The sequence below is a fragment of the Oryctolagus cuniculus genome, chromosome 5 (assembly GCF_964237555.1).
Source record: "Oryctolagus cuniculus chromosome 5, mOryCun1.1, whole genome shotgun sequence".
Classification (NCBI taxonomy): Eukaryota; Metazoa; Chordata; class Mammalia; order Lagomorpha; family Leporidae; genus Oryctolagus; species Oryctolagus cuniculus.
In genome coordinates, this window is record NC_091436.1 from 54,235,544 (window position 1) to 54,254,227 (window position 18,684).

The window sequence follows — 18,684 nt, forward strand, 5'->3', positions numbered from 1 at the left end:
CAGAAGACCAACTCTATACTAAGTAAAGATTTCAACAGTTTGCACCCGCCCCACCACACACACACACACAACATATAAAGTACTGCTTGAGAACAAGTTTTGCAGTGAATTCTCATAGTACAACTCATTAGGGACAGAGGTTCTACTTGAGTAGTAAGTGCACAGTGACTCCTGTTGTTAATGTAACAATTAACACTCTTATTTATGATGTCAGTGATCACATGAGGCTCTTGCCAGGAGCTTCCAAGGCTATGGAAGTCTTTTGTGACCACAAACTCTGTCAGTATTTAGACAAGACTATAAGCAAAGTGGAAGTTCTCTCCTCCCTTCAGAGAAAAGTACATCCTTCTTTGATGGCCCCTTATTTCCACTGAGGTCTCACTCACAGAGATCCTTCATGTAGAATATTTTTTGCCATACTGTCTCGGCTTTCCATGCCTGCATTGCTCCCATAGGCTTTTCAGCCACATCTGAATGAGGCTCCACTCTGACCCAACTCCTTGCTAATGCACCTGGGAAAGCAATGGAGGATGGTCCAAGTGCTTGGGCCCTTGCACCCACATGGGAGACCCAGAAGAAGCTCCTGGCTCCTGGCTTTGGATCAGCTCAGCTCCAACAATTACAGACATTTGGGAAGTGAAACAGTGGATGGGAGACCTCTCTCTGTGTGTCTCTACCTCTCTCTGTAACTCTGTCTTTCAAATAAATAAAATAAATCATAAAAATACTAATTGTTCAGCACCTTCAGCAGTCAAATTTTCTGTAGAACATTATTGGAATTAGTATCAGATAGTACACTATTATGTATATGGGAATTTTATTCTATGTAATTTAACTGAAATACAAGGAAAAGAGATAATAAATGGCACAAGAATAATAATTTTAAAGCAACACTAGGTGAATTTCAGTAAGATATTTACATAAATATTTATAAATCAATATCTATTACCATAATGGTGTGTTATAAATAAAGTGCAATGTAAAATACAGAAGTCCAAATAAATATTTAGGATGATATACATTAAAACAATTGAATTTTAAAATGTGACCTTCCAAGGTATAATTGAGTAGAAAAATATATGCATTTTTAAAATATTTGGCACATAATCAGAATACAGTAAATTTTTACTGCATTTTTGAATACCTTAATTTATAGTAGAAGGGGCTAATAAGATATCACTGTGCTTTCTGTGAAGAAGAAATCTCATACAAGTAGAAATAATAACACAAGTTTTCTCCCCCGCAATAACAACAAAAAATATATACTAAGTAGATTTCCTAGGAAAAAAGAATTGAAGACATTGTTGTTCAAAAATATCTACAACTTTCAGACAGGATTTGTTAACAAATTTTAAAAAGAAAAAAAAAAAAACATGCTTTCCAGAAGGAAGGAATATGGCACTTGCTTCTTATATTTATTTTATTGCTTTTTTTTGAAAGCACATAGAAATATATATGTAGAGAGAGACACAGATATAAAGAGGTCTTCTATATGCTGATTCATTTCTCAAATTCCTGCAACACTGGCTGGGCCAGGATTAAGTCAGGAGACTGGAATTCTATCTGGTCTCCTGTGTGGGTGGTAGGGACACAAGTTCTGGAGCCATCACTTGCTACCTCCCAGAGTGTGTATTAACAGGGAGCTGGAACTGGAAGCACAGCCAGGACTCAAAGCCAGGCACTGCAGTATCAGATGCAAGTATCCCATGCAGTATCAGATGCAGGTATACCATGCAGCATCAAAACCTCTGTGCCAAGCACTTGCCCCAGAATGTAGTGTTTATTAAGAAAGTTCAGTGATGGGTGTTCCGGCAAGATGGCGGAATAGGAAGGGAGCACACTGATAGTCTGGGGAGAGATAGTTTAATAAAAGTGGAGATACTGCAGGTTCAAGGAAGAGTAGGGGAGGAAACAGCAGAAGAAACTCTTCCGGAACGCGTGACTCACAGCGGACCTGCGTGGAGAGCGTGGGAGCCCACAGTTCGGGACATCAGCGGCAGACTCAACACACCAGCGCTGGAATGCGAGGTGAGCCGAACCTCAATAGCCCGAGACACCGGCAGGCAAGCGGAGAGAGGAGACTAGAGGGAACGACCCCCGGTGGGGGAAGTTCACACGGCTAACTGGAAGAGAGAGAGAGAGAGAAAAAAGGGTGACTAGTACGGACACGGGTTTCTCTCTCTCCGCTCACCTCTCAAGGGCGAGCAAGACAAAGAGCAGGCGCCATCTTGGACATACGTCATAAGCAGAGCGACCTCAGGTCTGCACCGGCCCTGAGCCTAGCAGAAAAACCTGACTCTGGGCGGGGCGAATTAACAGGAGATTAGGAGCTAGTAAATTTGTGGTGCTACTGAACTGAGACTGTGAAAAAAGAGATGGTGGGGGAGAGAACTCACGGAATTCACGTGAGTACTCTCCAGAGACGCTACAATTCCTAAACTTTGGCAACCCAGTGGGAGGCTGAAGGAGAATTTGAGCCCACTCTGAGGGCCGAACAGATTCCCTGTGGGGATCTTGGGAAAGAGCTTCCAATCTCTGGCTCCTGTGGGTATATCATTTGCCTGCTAACTACCTCCAACTTCGTTCAGCTGTGCGGAATTACTTCCCTTTTGAATCAAAAAAAAAAAGAGAGAGAGAGAGAGAGATTTACCACGCCTAACCTGGGAGTGTCACCTTTGGCACACCAAACAGAGCTCTCAGGCCACACCCATCTCAAGCCCTAAGGCTCCATCAAAAACAGATAGTCCACTTAATCTAGAGTCATAGTATAACAAGAAAAAGCACCACAGTGAAGAAACCAAATATCTCCAATATGCCAAATAACAAACGCAAAAACCGAGGTAATAAAAACAAGGAAGTCACCATGACGGCCTCAAATGAAAAAGACACCCCAATTCAAGATTATGAAGATGATGACATAGAAGAAATGCAAGAAGCAGATCTCAAAAAATTGATAAGAACATTAAGAAGTTCTCAAAAACAAATTCTGGAACTACACAAATCCTTACTGGACAAGATAGAAAATCTCTCTCGTGAAAATGAAATATTAAGGAGGAATCAAAATGAAACGAAACAACTAGTACAACAGGAAACTGTGATAGTGACTGAAGTGAAGAATTCAATAGATAAAATGAAAAACACAATAGAGAGCCTTACAAACAGAATGGGTGAAGCAGAAGAGAGAATATCGGACTTAGAAGACAGAGAACAGGAAAGGATACAGTCAGACCAAAGAAAAGAAGAGGAAATTAGAAATCTGAAACATATTGTCGGGAATCTTCAGGATACTATTAAAAAACCCAACATTCGGGTTCTAGGAGTTCCTGAAGGCATGGAGAGGGAGAAAGGATTAGAAGGCCTTTTTAGTGAGATATTAGCAGAAAATTTCCCAGGTTTGGAGAAGGACAGAGAAATCCTAGTACAGGAAGCCCACAGAACCCCTAATAAACATGACCAAAAGAGATCCTCACCACGACACATTGTAATTAAACTCTCCACAGTGAAACATAAAGAAAAGATCCTAAAATGTGCAAGAGAGAAACGTCAGATTACTCTCAGAGGATCTCCAATCAGACTCACAGCTGACTTCTCATCAGAAACTCTAAAAGCTAGGAGGGAATGGCGAGATATAGCCCAGGTACTAAGAGAGAACAACTGCCAGCCCAGAATATTATATCCTGCAAAGCTATCATTTGTGAATGAAGGTGAAATAAAGACTTTTCATTGCAAACAGAAATTGGAAGAATTTGTTGCCACTCGTCCAGTCCTGCAAAAGATGCTTAAAGATGTGTTACACACAGAAACACAGAAACACGGTCATCAATATGAAAGAAGGTAAAGGAAGGAAACCTCACAGCAAAAGATCACAGGGAATTCAAAGCATATATTAGAACTTATCTTTGGCAAATGGCAGGGCAAAGTTACCACTTATCATTAGTCACTTTGAACGTGAATGGCCTGAACTGTCCAATTAAAAGACACCAATTGGCTGATTGGGTTAAGGAACAAAACCCATCTATTTGCTGCTTACAAGAAACACATCTTTCCAACAAAGATCCATACAGACTGAAAGTGAAAGGCTGGAAAAAGATATACCATGCCAACAGAAATGAAAAAAGAGCGGGCGTAGCCATCTTAATATCGGACAACATAAACTTTACCACAAAAACTGTTAAGAGAGACAAAGAGGGACACTATATCATGATTAAGGGATCAATTCAACAGGAAGATATAACAATTATCAATGTATATGCACCTAACTACAGGGCACCAGTTTATCTAAAAGATTTATTAACGGACTTAAAGGGAGACTTAGACCCCAATACAGTAGTACTGGGGGACTTCAATACTCCACTCTCAGAAATAGACAGATCATCCGGTCAGAAGATCAACAAGGATACAGCAGATTTAAATGACACTATAGCCCAAATGGATCTAACAGATATATACAGAACTTTCAATCCTACAGCTAAAGATTTTACATTCTTCTCAGCAGTACATGGAAGCTTCTCTAGGATTGACCACATACTAGGCCATAAAGCAAGCCTCAGCAAATTCAAAAGAATTAGAATCATACCATGCAGCTTCTCAGACCATAAAGGAATGAAGTTGGAAATTAGCAACTCAGGAATCCCTAGAGCATACGCAAACACATGGAGATTGAACAACATGCTCCTGAATGAACAATGGGTCAAAGAAGAAATCAAAAGAGAAATCAAAAACTTTCTGGAAGTAAATGAGGATAACAGCACAACATACCAAAACTTATGGGACACAGCAAAAGCAGTGTTAAGAGGAAAGTTTATATCAATAGGTGCCTACATCAAGAAATTGGAAAGACACCAAATAGATGAGCTTTCAATTCACCTCAAGGATCTAGAAAACCTACAGCAAATCAGACCCAAATCTAGTAGGAGAAGAGAAATAATTAAAATCAGAGAAGAAATTAACAGGATTGAATCAAGAAAAACATTGCAAAAAATCAGCCAAACGAAGAGATGGTTTTTTGAAAAAATAAACAAAATTGACACCCCATTGGCCCAACTAACTAAAAAAAGAAGAGAAAAGACCCAAATCAATAAAATCAGAGATGAAAAAGGAAATGTAACGACACCACAGAAATAAAAAGAATCATCAGAAATTACTACAAAGACTTGTATGCCAGCAAACAGGGAAACCTATCAGAAATGGATAGATTCCTGGACACATGCAACCTGCCTAAATTGAACCAGGAAGACATCGAAAACCTAAACAGACCCATAACTGAGACAGAAATTGAAAAAGTAATAAAGGCCCTCCCAACAAAGAAAAGCCCAGGACAAGATGGATTCTCTGCTGAATTCTACCAGACGTTTAAAGAAGAACTAACTCCAATTCTTCTCAAACTATTCAGAACAATCGAAGAAGAGGGAGTCCTCCCAAATTCTTTCTATGAAGCCAGCATCACCTTAATTCCTAAGCCGGAAAAAGATGCAGCACTGAAAGAGAATTACAGACCAATATCCCTGATGAACATAGATGCAAAAATCCTCAATAAAATTCTCGCCAATAGAATACAACAACACATCAGAAAGATCATCCACCCAGACCAAGTGGGATTTATCCCTGGTATGCAGGGATGGTTTAATGTGCGCAAGACAATCAATGTGATACACCACATTAACAGACTGCAGAAGAAAAACCATATGATTATCTCAATAGATGCCGAGAAAGCATTTGATAAAATACAACACCCGTTCATGATGAAAACTCTAAGCAAACTGGGTTTGGAAGGAACATTCCTCAATACAATCAAAGCAATCTATGAAAAACCCACAGCCAACATCCTATTGAATGGGGAAAAGTTGGAAGCATTTCCACTGAGATGTGGAACCAGACAGGGATGCCCACTCTCACCACTGCTATTCAATATAGTTCTGGAGGTTCTAGCCAGAGCTATTAGGCAAGAAAAAGAAATTAAAGGGATACAAATTGGGAAGGAAGAACTCAAACTATCCCTCTTTGCAGATGACATGATTCTGTATTTAGGGGACCCAAAGAACTCTACTAAGAGACTATTGGAACTCATAGAAGAGTTTGGCAAAGTAGCAGGGTATAAAATCAATGCACAAAACAACAGCCTTTGTATACACAGACAATGCCATGGCTGAGGAAGAACTTCTAAGATCAATCCCATTCACAATAGCTACAAAAACAATCAAATACCTTGGAATAAACTTAACCAAAGACGTTAAAGATCTCTACGATGAAAATTACAAAACCTTAAAGAAAGAAATAGAAGAGGATACCAAAAAATGGAAAAATATTCCATGCTCATGGATTGGAAGAATCAATATCATCAAAATGTCCATTCTCCCAAAAGCAATTTACAGATTCAATGCAATACCAATCAAGATACCGAAGACCTTCTTCTCAGATCTGGAAAAAATGGTGCTGAAATTTATATGGAGGCACAAGAGACCTCGAATAGCTAAAGCAATCTTGTACAACAAAAACAAAGCCAGAGGCATCACAATACCAGATTTCAGGACATACTACAGGGCAGTTGTAATTAAAACAACATGGTACTGGTACAGAAACAGATGGATAGACCAATGGAACAGAATTGAAACACCAGAAATCAACCCAAACATCTACAGCCAACTTATATTTGATCAAGGATCTAAAACTAATTCCTGGAGCAAGGACAGTCTATTCAATAAATGGTGCTGGGAAAATTGGATTTCCACGTGCAGAATCATGAAGCAAGACCCCTACCTTACACCTTACACAAAAATCCACTCCACATGGATTAAAGACCTAAATCTACGACCTGACACCATCAAGTTACTAGAGAACATTGGAGAAACCCTTCAAGATATTGGCACAGGCAAAGAATTTCTGGAAAAGACCCGGGAGGCACAGGCAGTCAAAGCCAAAATCAACTATTGGGATTGCATCAAATTGAGAAGTTTCTGTACTGCAAAAGAAACAGTCAGGAGAGTGAAAAGACAACCGACAGAATGGGAAAAAATATTTGCAAACTATGCAACAGATAAAGGGTTAATAACCAGAATCTACAAAGAGATCAAGAAACTCCACAAAAACAAAACCAACAACCCACTTAAGAGATGGGCCAAGGACCTCAATAGACATTTTTCAAAAGAGGAAATCCAAATGGCCAACAGGCACATGAAAAAATGTTCAAGGTCATTGGCAATCAGGGAAATGCAAATCAAAACCACAATGAGGTTTCACCTCACCCCGGTTAGAATGGCTCACATGCAGAAATCTACCAACAACAGATGCTGGCGAGGATGTGGGGAAAAAGGGACACTAACCCACTGTTGGTGGGAATGCAAACTGGTCAAGCCACTATGGAAGTCAGTCTGGAGATTCCTCAGAAACCTGAAGATAACCCTACCGTTCGACCCAGCCATCCCACTCCTTGGAATTTACCCAAAGGAATTTAAATTGGCAAATAAAAAAGCGGTCTGCACCCTAATGTTTATTGCAGCTCAATTCACAATAGCTAAGACCTGGAACCAACCTAAATGCCCATCAACGGTAGACTGGATAAAGAAATTATGGGATATGTACTCTTTAGAATACTATACCGCAGTAAGAAACAACGAAATCCAGTCATTTGCAACAAAATGGAGGAACCTGGAACACATCATGCTGAGTGAAATAAGCCAGTCCCAAAGGGACAAATACCATATGTTCTCCCTGATCGGTGACGACTGACTGAACACCAAGAGGGAAACCTGTTGGAGTGAGGTGGACACTATGGGAAATGGTGGCTTGATCAGCATAGCCCTGACTGTTAATGAACAACTAAATACATTATACCTCTTAGTAGTTTTTTTATATGTTCTACTTAATATGACTGGTTTAGATCTGTAATTGATGCACAGTTATTCTTAAGTGTTGAAAATTAACTGAAATGTGATCCCTGTTGAACATGGTGGTGGGAATGGGAGAGGGAAGAGATGTATAATTTGGGACATGCTCAGGCTGACTTGCCCCAAGTGGTGGAGTTGGAAGCATACCAGGGGATTCCAATTCAATCCCATCGAGGTGGCATGTACCAATGCCATCTCACTGTTCCAGGTGATCAGTTTCAGTTCACAGTTGGTCATGGTGAAGGGACTGGGAGTCAAAGGGAGCACATAGACAAGTCTAGTACCTGCTAACGCTAACTGATGGAGTAAATAAAGGGGAGAGTGATCCAACATGGGAAGTGAGATACTCAGCAGACTCATAGAATGGCAGATGTCCTAAATAGCACTCTGGCCTCAGAATCAGCCCTAAAGGCATTCGGAGCTGGCTGAAAAGCTCATGAGAGTATTTCAGGCATGGAAAGCCAAGACACTCTGGCAAAAGATCTCTGCGAGTGAGATCCCAGTGGAAAGAACAGGCCATCAAAGAAGGAGGTACCTTTCTCTGAAGGGAGGAGAGAACCTCCACTTTGACTATGACCTTGTCTAAACAAGATAAGAGTCGGAGAACTCAGAGGGCTTCCATAGCCTTGGAAACTCATGACTGGAGCATAAGGGGATTGCTGATGCCATAGACAGGAGTGTCAATTGGTAAAGTCAGCAACAGGAGTCACTGTGCACTTACTCCTCATGTAGGATCTCTATCCTTAATGTGCTGTGCATTGGGATTTAATGCTATAACGAGTACTCAAACAATATATTTCACTTTGTGTTTCTATGGGGGTGCAAACTGTTGAAATCCTTACTTAATGCATACTAAACTGATCCTCTGTAAAAAAAAAAAAAAAAAAAGAAAGAAATTATCAATTCCCAACTTGACTCTCACTGGGATTAAACATGACAATAGGTCTAATCTGATTTCATCATCATTTTAAAAAATCATCTATTATTTTTCACTTTATGTTTCTGTGTGGGAGCAAACTGTTGAAATCCATACTTAATGTATACTAAGCTGATCTTCTGTATATTAAGATAATCGAAAATGAATCTTGATGTGAATGGAAGGGGAGAGGGAGTGGGAAAGGGGAGGGTTGTGGGTGGGAGGGACGGTATGGGGGGAAAGCCATTGTAATCCATAAGTCGTACTTTGGAAATTTATATGCATTAAATAAAAGTAAAAAAAAAAAAAAAAAAAAGAAAGTTCAGTGATGTTATTAGGTACAAAAACATTGTTAGAGTCCCTAGAAACTCTTCCCAGCAATTTTCAGCTGTAATATTTGATAAGTAGTAGGTCCCTAACCACAGTACAATATGAAAACATACGCTAGAAGCACTGATGATTCTTTCTTAGGTGCCAAGGACTCATGAGAACTAGATAATTTTGGTAGTATAAATCACTTAATGTCACCTTTGCGCAAGAAAGCTCCCTCATTATGTCGTCTGCCAATTTCATTGCTTAGAATACTATTATATTTTTTCCCATTCTGTCGGTTGTCTCTTCACTCTCCTGACTGTTTCTTTTGCAGTACAGAAACTTCTCAATTTGATGCAATCCCAATAGTTGATTTTGGCTTTGACTGTCTGTGCCTCCCGGGTCTTTTCCAGAAATTCTTTGCCTGTGCCAATATCTTGAAGGGTTTCTCCAATGTTCTCTAATAACTTAATGGTGTCAGGACGTAGATTTAGGTCTTTAATCCACGTTGAGTGGATTTTTGTGTAAGGTGTAAGGTAGGGGTCTTGCTTCATGCTTCTGCACGTGGAAATCCAGTTTTCCCAGCACCATTTATTGAATAGACTGTCCTTGCTCCAGGAATTAGTTTTAGATCCTTGATCAAATATAAGTTGGCTGTAGATGTTTGGGTTGATTTCTGGTGTTTCAATTCTGTTCCATTGGTCTATCCATCTGTTTCTGTACCAGTACCATGCTGTTTTGATTACAACTGCCCTGTAGTATGTCCTGAAGTCTGGTATTGTGATGCCTCCGGCTTTGTTTTTGTTGTACAAGATTGCTTTAGCTATTCGAGGTCTCTTGTGCCTCCATATGAATTTCAGCATCATTTTTTCTAGATCTGCGAAGAATGTCTTTGGTATCTTGATTGGGATTGCATTGAATCTATAAATTGCTTTTGGGAGAATGGACATTTTGATGATGTTGATTCTTCCAATCCATGAGCATGGAAGATTTTTCCATTTTTTGGTATCCTCTTCTATTTCTTTCTTTAAGGTTTTGTAGTTTTCATCGTAGAGATCTTTAACGTCCTTGGTTAAGTTTATTCCAAGGTATCTGATTGTTTTTGTAGCTATTGTGAATGGGATTGATCTTAGCAGCTCTTTCTCAGTCATGGCATTGCTTGTGTATACAAAGGCTGTTGATTTTTGTGCATTGATTTTATATCCTGCCACTTTGCCAAACTCCTCTATGAGTTCCAATAGTCTCTTAGTAGAGTTTTTTGGATCCTCTAAGTACAGAATCATATCGTCTGCAAAGAGGGATAGTTTGACTTCTTCCTTCTTGATTTGTATTCCTTTGATTTCTTTTTCTACTTAATATGACTGGTTTAATTCTGTAATTATCACACAGTTATTCTTAAGTGTTGAAAATTAACTGAAATGTGATCCCTGTTAAACATAAGAGTGGGAATAAGAGAGGGAAGAGATGTATAATTTGGGGCATGCTCGGGCTGACTTGCCCCAATTGGTAGAGTTGGAAACATACCAGGGGATTCCAATTCAATCCCATCAAGGTGGCATGTGCCAATGCCATCTCACTACTCCAAGTGATCAATTTCAGTTCACAATTGATCATAATGAAAGGACTAAGAGTCAAAGGGAGCACATAAACAAGTCTAGTATCTGCTAACACCAACCGATAGAATAAATAAAGGGGAGAGTGATCCAACATGGGAAGTGAGATACTCAGCAGACTCATAGAATGGCGGATGTCCTAAATAGCACTCTGGCCTCAGAATCAGCCCTAAAGGCACTCGGATCTGGCTGAAAAGCCCATGAGAGTATTTCAGGCATGGAAAGCCAAGACACTCTGGCAAAAAGATCTCTGTGAGTGAGATCCCAGTGGAAAGAACAGGTCTTCAAAGAGGGAGGTGCCTTTCTCTGAAGGGAGGAGAGAACCTCCACTTTGACTATGACCGTGTCTAAACAAGATAAGAGTCGGAGAACTCAAGGGGCTTCCATAGCCTTGGAAACTCATAACTGGTGCATAGGGAGATTACTGATGCCATAAACAGGAGTGTCAATTGGTAAAGTCAACAACAGGAGTCACTGTGCACTTACTCCTCATGTAGGATCTCTGTCCTTAACGTGCTGTACACTGAGGCTTAATGCTATAACGAGTACTCAAACAGTATATTTCACTTTGTGTTTCTATGGGGGTGCAAACGACTGAAATCTTTACTTAATGTACACTAAACTGATCTTCTGTAAAAAAAAAAAAAAAAAAGAAAGAAATTATCAATTCCCAACTTGACTCTCACTGGGATTAAACATGACAATAGGTCTGATCTGATTTCATCATCATTTAAAAAAAATCATCTATTATTTTTCACTTTATGTTTTTGTGTGGGAGCAAACTGTTGAAATACTTACTTAAGGTATACTAAGCTGATCTTCTGTATATTAAGATAATCGAAAATGAATCTTGATGTGAATGGAAGGGGAGAGGGAGTGGGAAAGGGGAGGGTTGTGGGTGGGAGGGACGGTATGGGGGGGAAGCCATTGTAACACATGAGTCGTACTTTGGAAATTTATATTCATTAAATAAAAGATTAAAAAAAAAAAAAAAAAAAAAAAAAAAAAGAATACTATTATAATTTGCTTGTGGAATAAACTTCATGTTTTCAAATGTAGCCTGCCTCACAATGGCGTCCACCTCCTCTTCACTCAGTTCCTTCTCAAGAAAACTGCTGATTTTCAGTATTGAACTTCTGAGATCCTGAAAGAGTCATAAATGTGAGAAGTTACTAAGCTTATGAACAATGAAAGAGATACAGCCCAATATGCAGGATGGTCAAGTAAATGATAAATAAATTAAGTGAGAAATAGAAGGAAACTACTTCAACATCAAAAAAACTAATGTACAAAATGCCTATATCTTATGTCATATCCGATGGAGACAGACTGGAAGATTTTCACCTAAGATGTGGAAAACGTCCAATTTCTTCACTTCTATTTACAATAAAAGTTAGGAATACTAGCCAAAGCAATTAGGCAACAAAAAGAAACAAAGGCCTCCAAATGGAAAAGAAAAGAGTAAAAAATATCTCTGCTATCAGATGACATGATCTTCTATGTAGAAAATACGAATGATATCATATCACAAACACACACGCATACACACAACAAAACACGTGCTAGAATTAAAAAATAAATTTATCAAAGTTTCTGGATACAAAGCTCAAAAACTGGATGAATTGCTATCAACCATCAATGATCAAGTCTACGAAACAATTAAAAAAACAATTACATTGAAAATAACATCCAAAAGTTTAAAATTATATAGAATAAACTTCACCAGGCAGTTGAAAGACTTGTATATTCAAAACAAAAAAATGAAAAAAACAACCAAAAAAGCTGAAAGAAAGGAAAGTCTACACATATAAGTGGACAATATTCCATGTTCCTGAATCATAAGATAATAATTTTTTTCAGTCATATCAATTTTAACAAATTCCGCCATATAGTACTAAATCTTCACACACACACACACACACAGTCTTCAGAAATGTCTTAGATAATACATATTATGAACAAAACTATGCATGGGCCTCAAAATATTTACATCAAAATAAATTTTTCTTTTAATTTCATTTTCTTCTATGAATTTGTTGAATTTGCATGTAAACCTGTGACTGTGTTTGTGTGTGTGAATGTGTGTAGTAATAGCATAAAACATCAATGGAAGTTACAAGCATGAAAATTTTTAAATTATTTCTTTGAGGACATAACACAGAATAGGATTGGTAAAAATACCTATTGTTTTTTTTAAAACTTTTATTTAATGAATATAAATTTCCAAAGTACTGAATATGGATTACAATGGCTTCCCCCCCATAACGTCCCTCCCACCCGCAACCCTCCCCTTTCCTACTCCCTCTCCCCTTCCATTCACATCAAGATTCATTTTCGTTTCTCTTTCTATACAGAAGATCAGTTTAGCATACATTAAGTAAAGATTTCAACAGTTTGCTCCCACACAGAAACATAAAGTGAAAAATACTGTTTGAGTACTAGTTTTTTTTTTTATTTAATGAATATAAATTTCCAAAGTACGACTTCTGGATTACAATGGCTTCCCCCCCATACCGTCCCTCCCACCCACAACCCTCCCCTTTCCCACTCCCTCTCCCCTTCCATTCACATCAAGATTCATTTTCGATGATCTTAATGTACAGAAGATCAGCTTAGTATACATTAAGTAAGGATTTCAACAGTTTGCTACCACACAGAAACATAAAGTGAAAAATAATAGATGATTTTTTTAAAATGATGATGAAATCAGATCAGACCTATTTTCATGTTTAATCCCAGTGAGAGTCAAGTTGGGAATTGATAATTTCTTTTTTTTTCAGAAGATCAGTTTAGTATACATTAAGTAAAGATTTCAACAGTTTGCACCCCCATAGAAACACAAAGTGAAATATACTGTTTGAGTACTCGTTATAGCATTAAGCCTTAATGTACAGCACATTAAGGACAGAGATCCTACATGAGGAGTAAGTGCACGGTGACTCCTATTGTTGACTTTACAAATTGACACTCCTGTTTATGGCATCAGTAATCTCCCTATGCACCAGTCATGAGTTTCCAAGGCTATGGAAGCCCCTTGAGTTCTCCGACTCTTATCTTGTTTAGACAAGGTCATAGTCAAAGTGGAGGTTCTCTCCTCCCTTCAGAGAAAGCTACCACCTTCTTTGAAGACCTGTTCTTTCCACTGGGATCTACACACAGAGATCTTTTTGCCAGAGTGTCTTGGCTTTCTATGCCTGAAATACTGTCATGGGCTTTTCAGCCAGATCCGAATGCCTTTAGGGCTGATTCTGAGGCCAGAGTGCTATTTAGTACATCCGCCATTCTATGAGTTTGCTGAGTATCTCACTTCCCATGTTGGATCACTCTCCCCTTTATTTATGCTATCGGTTAGTTTTAGCAGGTACTAGACTTGTTTATGTGCTCCCTTTGACTCTTAGTCCTTTCATTATGATCGATTGTGACCTGAAATTGATCACTTGGGATAGTGAGATGGCATTGGTACATGCCACCTTGATGGGATTGAATTGGAATCCCCTGGTATGTTTCTAACTCTACCATTTGGGGCAAGTCAGCTTGAGCATGTCCCAAATTATACATCTCTTCCCTCTCTTATTCCCACTCTTATGTTTAACAGGGATCACATTTCAGTTAATTTTCAACACTTAAGAATAACTGTGTGATAATTACAGAATTAAACCAGTCATATTAAGTAGAACAGACAAAAAAAACTACTAAGAGGGATAATGAATTAAGTTGTTCATTAACAGTCAGGGCTATGCTGATCAAGTCACCGTTTCTCATAGTGTCCATTTCACTTCAGGAGGTTTCCTTTTTGATGTTCAGTCAGTTGTCACCGATCAGGGAGAACATATGGTATTTGTCCCTTTGGGACTGGCTTACTTGATTGAGTACTAGTTATAGCATTAAATCTCAATGTACAGCACACTAAGGACAAAGATCCTACATGAGGAGTAAGTGCACAGTGACTCCTGTTGTTGACTTAACAAATTGACACTCTTGTTTATGGCATCAGTAATCACCCTAGGTTCTTATCATGAGCTGCCAAGGCTACGGAAGCCCCCTGAGTTCACTTACTCTGATAATTTTTAGACAAGGCCATGGTCAAAGTGGAAGTCTTTCCTCCCTTCAGAGAAAGGTACCTCCTTCTTTGATGACCCATTCTTTCCACTGGGATCTCACTCGTGGAGATCTTACATTTAGGTTTTTTTTTTTTCCCCCCGAGTGTCTTGGCTTTCCATGCCTGAAATACTCTCATGGGCTTTTCAGCTGGATCTGCATGCCTTAAGGGCTGATTCTGAGGCCAGAGTGCTGTTTAGGACATCTGCCATTCTATGAGACTGCTGTGTATCTCACTTCCCATGTTGGATCATTCTCTCCCTTTTTGATTCTATCAGCTAGTATTTGCAGACACTATTCTTGTTTATGTGATCCCTTTGGTTCTTAGTCCTATCATTATGATCAATTGTGAACAGAAATTGATCACTGGGACTAGTGAGATGGCATTGGTACATGCCACCTTGATGGGATTGAATTGGAATCCCCTGGTATGTTTCTAACTCTACCAATTGGGGCAAGTCAGCTTGAGCATGTCCCGAATTGCACATCAGAAGATAATAATTCTAATACTACCTAAAGTTATCCATAGAATCAATGCAATCTCAATCAAAATACCAATGACTATTTTTGTAGAAACAAAAATTCATCTTAAAATTTATATGGAGGTGCTGGCACAGTGACATAGAAGGCTAAGCCTCCACCTGCATTGCCAGTGTCCCATATGGGTGTCAGTTCGAGTCCTGGATGCTCCACTATGGTTCCAGCTCCCTGATGATGCACCTGGAAAAGCAGCAGAGATGGACCAGGCCCTTGGGATCCTCCACCCACACGGGAGACCCACAGGAGGCTCCTGGCTCCTGGCTCCTGGCTCCTGGTTCCTGGCTTCAGCTTGGCAGAGCCCAAGCATTGGGAGTGAATCAGTGGATGGAGGTGTGCTCTCTCTCTCTCTCTCTCTCTCTCTCTCTCTTTCTCTCTCCTTCTAACTCACTCTGTATCTCTGCCTTCCAAATATAAATAAATAAATCTTTAAAGAAATTCATATGGGGCAGGCACTGTGGTATAGTGACATAAGCCTCCACCTGCAGAGCCAGCATCCCATGTGGGCACCGGTTCTAGTCCCAGCTGCTCCTCCTCTGATACAGCTCTCTATGGCCTAGGAAAGCAGTAGAAAATGGCCCAAGTACTGAGGCCCCTGGACCCCAATGGGAGACCCAGAGAAATTTCCTGGCTCCTGGCTTCAGATCAGCATAACTCTGGCCATTCCAACCAATTGGGGAGTGAACAATCGGATGGAGGACCTTTCTTTCTTTCTCTCCCTCTCTCTCTCCCTCTCTGCCCCTTCTCTCCATGTATCTCTTTCAAATAAATAAATAAATCTTTAAAAAATTCTTATGAACTCTCAAGGTAATAAACCTCCTAGTCTTGACAAAGAATAAATTTGGAGGTTTCACAATTCTTGATTTCAAAACTTAATGCAGGTCACACTAATTAAAACACAGTGATAGTGACATAAGTGAATCAATTCTCATCTATGTGGTCAAATGATTTTTTCATACAAGTTTCAATAATATTCAGTAGGGAAGTGGCAGTCTTTTCAACGAAGATTCTACTGTAAAATTGGAAGTCCATAGGAAAAATAATAAACAGAAACACAATATGCAATAGTACTTCACAAGGAAGAGAGATTAAATTTAATTCTGGAGGTTAGAACATTTTCAAGAGGAAGAAATATTTCTTTCAATTTTAGAAAAAAGAAACAGCTCTGAAAAATATGGAATTCCTTTCTGAGCATAAAAGTAGCCTCAAATTGGCCAGCGCCGTGGCTCACTAGGCTAATCCTCCACCTGCAGTGCCAGCACCTCAGGTTCTAGTCCTGGTTGAGGCGCCGTATACTAGTCCCTGTTGCTGCTCTTCTAGTCCAGCTCTTTGCTTTGGCCCAGGAGGGCAGTGGAAGATGGCCCAAGTGCTTCCATCCCTGCACCTGCATGGGAGACCGGGGGGGAAGCACCCAGCTCCTGGCTTCGGATCAGCACAGCGCCACTTGCGGAGTGAACCAACAGAAGGAAGACCTTTCTCTCTGTCTCTCTCTCTGTCTATAACTCTCTCTCTGTCTCTCTCTCTCACACTGTCTAACTCTGCCTGGCAAAAAAAATTTCAAAAAAAAACACAAAAATTTTAAATCCCTTTCATATGTAGTGGAATGTTAACTTCCGTGTTCTTGGTACTTGATGGATTTGCGAGAAATGGAACTGGCTGGCAGATGGGGGTAGAGAATTAAGGGCCATGCCAACTTTGCTGAGTGTTTTATTTTTTTTTTAAGATTTATTTATTTATTTGAAAGTCAGAACTACAGAGAGAGGAAGAAACAGAAACAGAGAGATCTTCTATCTGTCTGTTCACTCCCCAAATGACTGCAATGGCCAGGGCTGGCCCGGGCTGAAGCCAGGAGCCAGGAGTTCAACTGGGTCTCTCACATGGGAGCAAGGGCCCATGCACTTAGGCCATTCTTGGCCTCTTTTTCAAGAACATTAGCAGAAAGCTGAATTGGAAGTGGAGCAGCCAGGACTCAAACCGGCACCCTTATGGCATCCCAGTACTGCAGAAGGTGGCTTAATCCACTGTGCCACAGGGCCAGCCACCTTGCTGAGTTCCCCCCAAAAAATAAATAAATATAAATATAGATTAATGAATGTTACTACAAATTGAACATTTATGAAGTCATTCACATCAAGCAACTGAACAACACAAGTATTCTAGAATCCTACAAGACACCTCTTTCCTAATTTCAAACTTTATTCTTTCCCCAAAAGACAACCACTTTTCATCTTATAGTAATAACATCTCAGCTTACTTACAATTTAATCATCTAATAGAAATATATGAACATTATAATTGACCTCGTTCCTATTACATACATAGACACCTGAGACAGAGTAGTAGAAAACAACTCTGCATAGTCAATATGGTCCTCAGTATATCACCTCCAAATCTGCGGGACTGCTCAAAATACTCTGAGATAAACTGCTATGCCTTTGGGCATCCTGATGGTATTATAATTGGGGTAGGGAATAGACAATTTTGAGTAAAATCATCAAGAAATTTCCAAGAGAAAATTAAGAATATTTTTAGAAAGAAACTCTTAGAGCTAAAACACTTGAGCTAACCAATATCCGTCTTCCCCAGAGAGTTGAAAGAGATCCTGATCTTATTATATGGTTAAAAAGTCTTTTTTTTTTTTTTGCTAAGCTGGAAAACATTTATATCAAATATACATAAACAATTGGCTACGTTGTAGAAGGTCAGACAAAATTCAGGTGTGGTGACAGATTGAAGATAGAACAGAGAAATATTACAGGGGTTTTGCATAGTCTACTCTGGTCTCCATTCAAATGTTTGTTAAAAATCTACTGACCTACTATGTTTCAACACTTTTTGTGAGCACATTCTCATTAATTCACGTATAAAAATAGGGAAGGAATCAGATTTTGTTATGAGACAATAACTGTGGTTGAACAATAAATAATAAAGAGAAACAAGGAAAGATTGAAGGCAGGTAGACCAAAATGAGGAAAGTTGATCTAGAAACTAACCACAAGTTGTTAATGACCTGGACTGCAGCAAATGCCACATGGACTGAGACAAGGTTCTGTCTTCCACAAGGGATACAGAGCCAGAATTCACATGACCCATTGATTAATTGAGTAAGTGAAGGTTTAAGAGCAAAAGAATAAATTAAGTATGTCATCTCATTTCTGATTAATGCCACGTGAATTCTTGAGCAATTATTAGGAAGACAAGCATCTAGTGCTAAATTACACTTTGATCAGGATTTTTAGAAGTTTAACTATTAGATATAGAAGCTTTAGGAAGTGCCTTCTTAGCGCAGTAGGCAGCGCGTCAGTCTCATAATCTGAAGGTCCTG

General features: G+C 39.3%; 1 protein-coding gene across 1 annotated transcript in view; it reads right to left on the reverse strand.

The window, feature by feature from the left end:
• The window catches only part of LOC100338493 (amine sulfotransferase-like), a 39,534-nt gene that overhangs the window by 1,384 nt on the left and 19,466 nt on the right, over window positions 1-18,684 (reverse strand). Inside the window, exons 6-7 of the mRNA XM_070074619.1 lie at window positions 11,739-11,868; window positions 9,328-9,414 (exon numbers count right to left, since the gene is read on the reverse strand). Of these exons, the coding sequence (XP_069930720.1) occupies window positions 9,328-9,414; window positions 11,739-11,868 (217 nt within the window). The remainder of the gene's footprint in view (window positions 1-9,327; window positions 9,415-11,738; window positions 11,869-18,684) is intronic.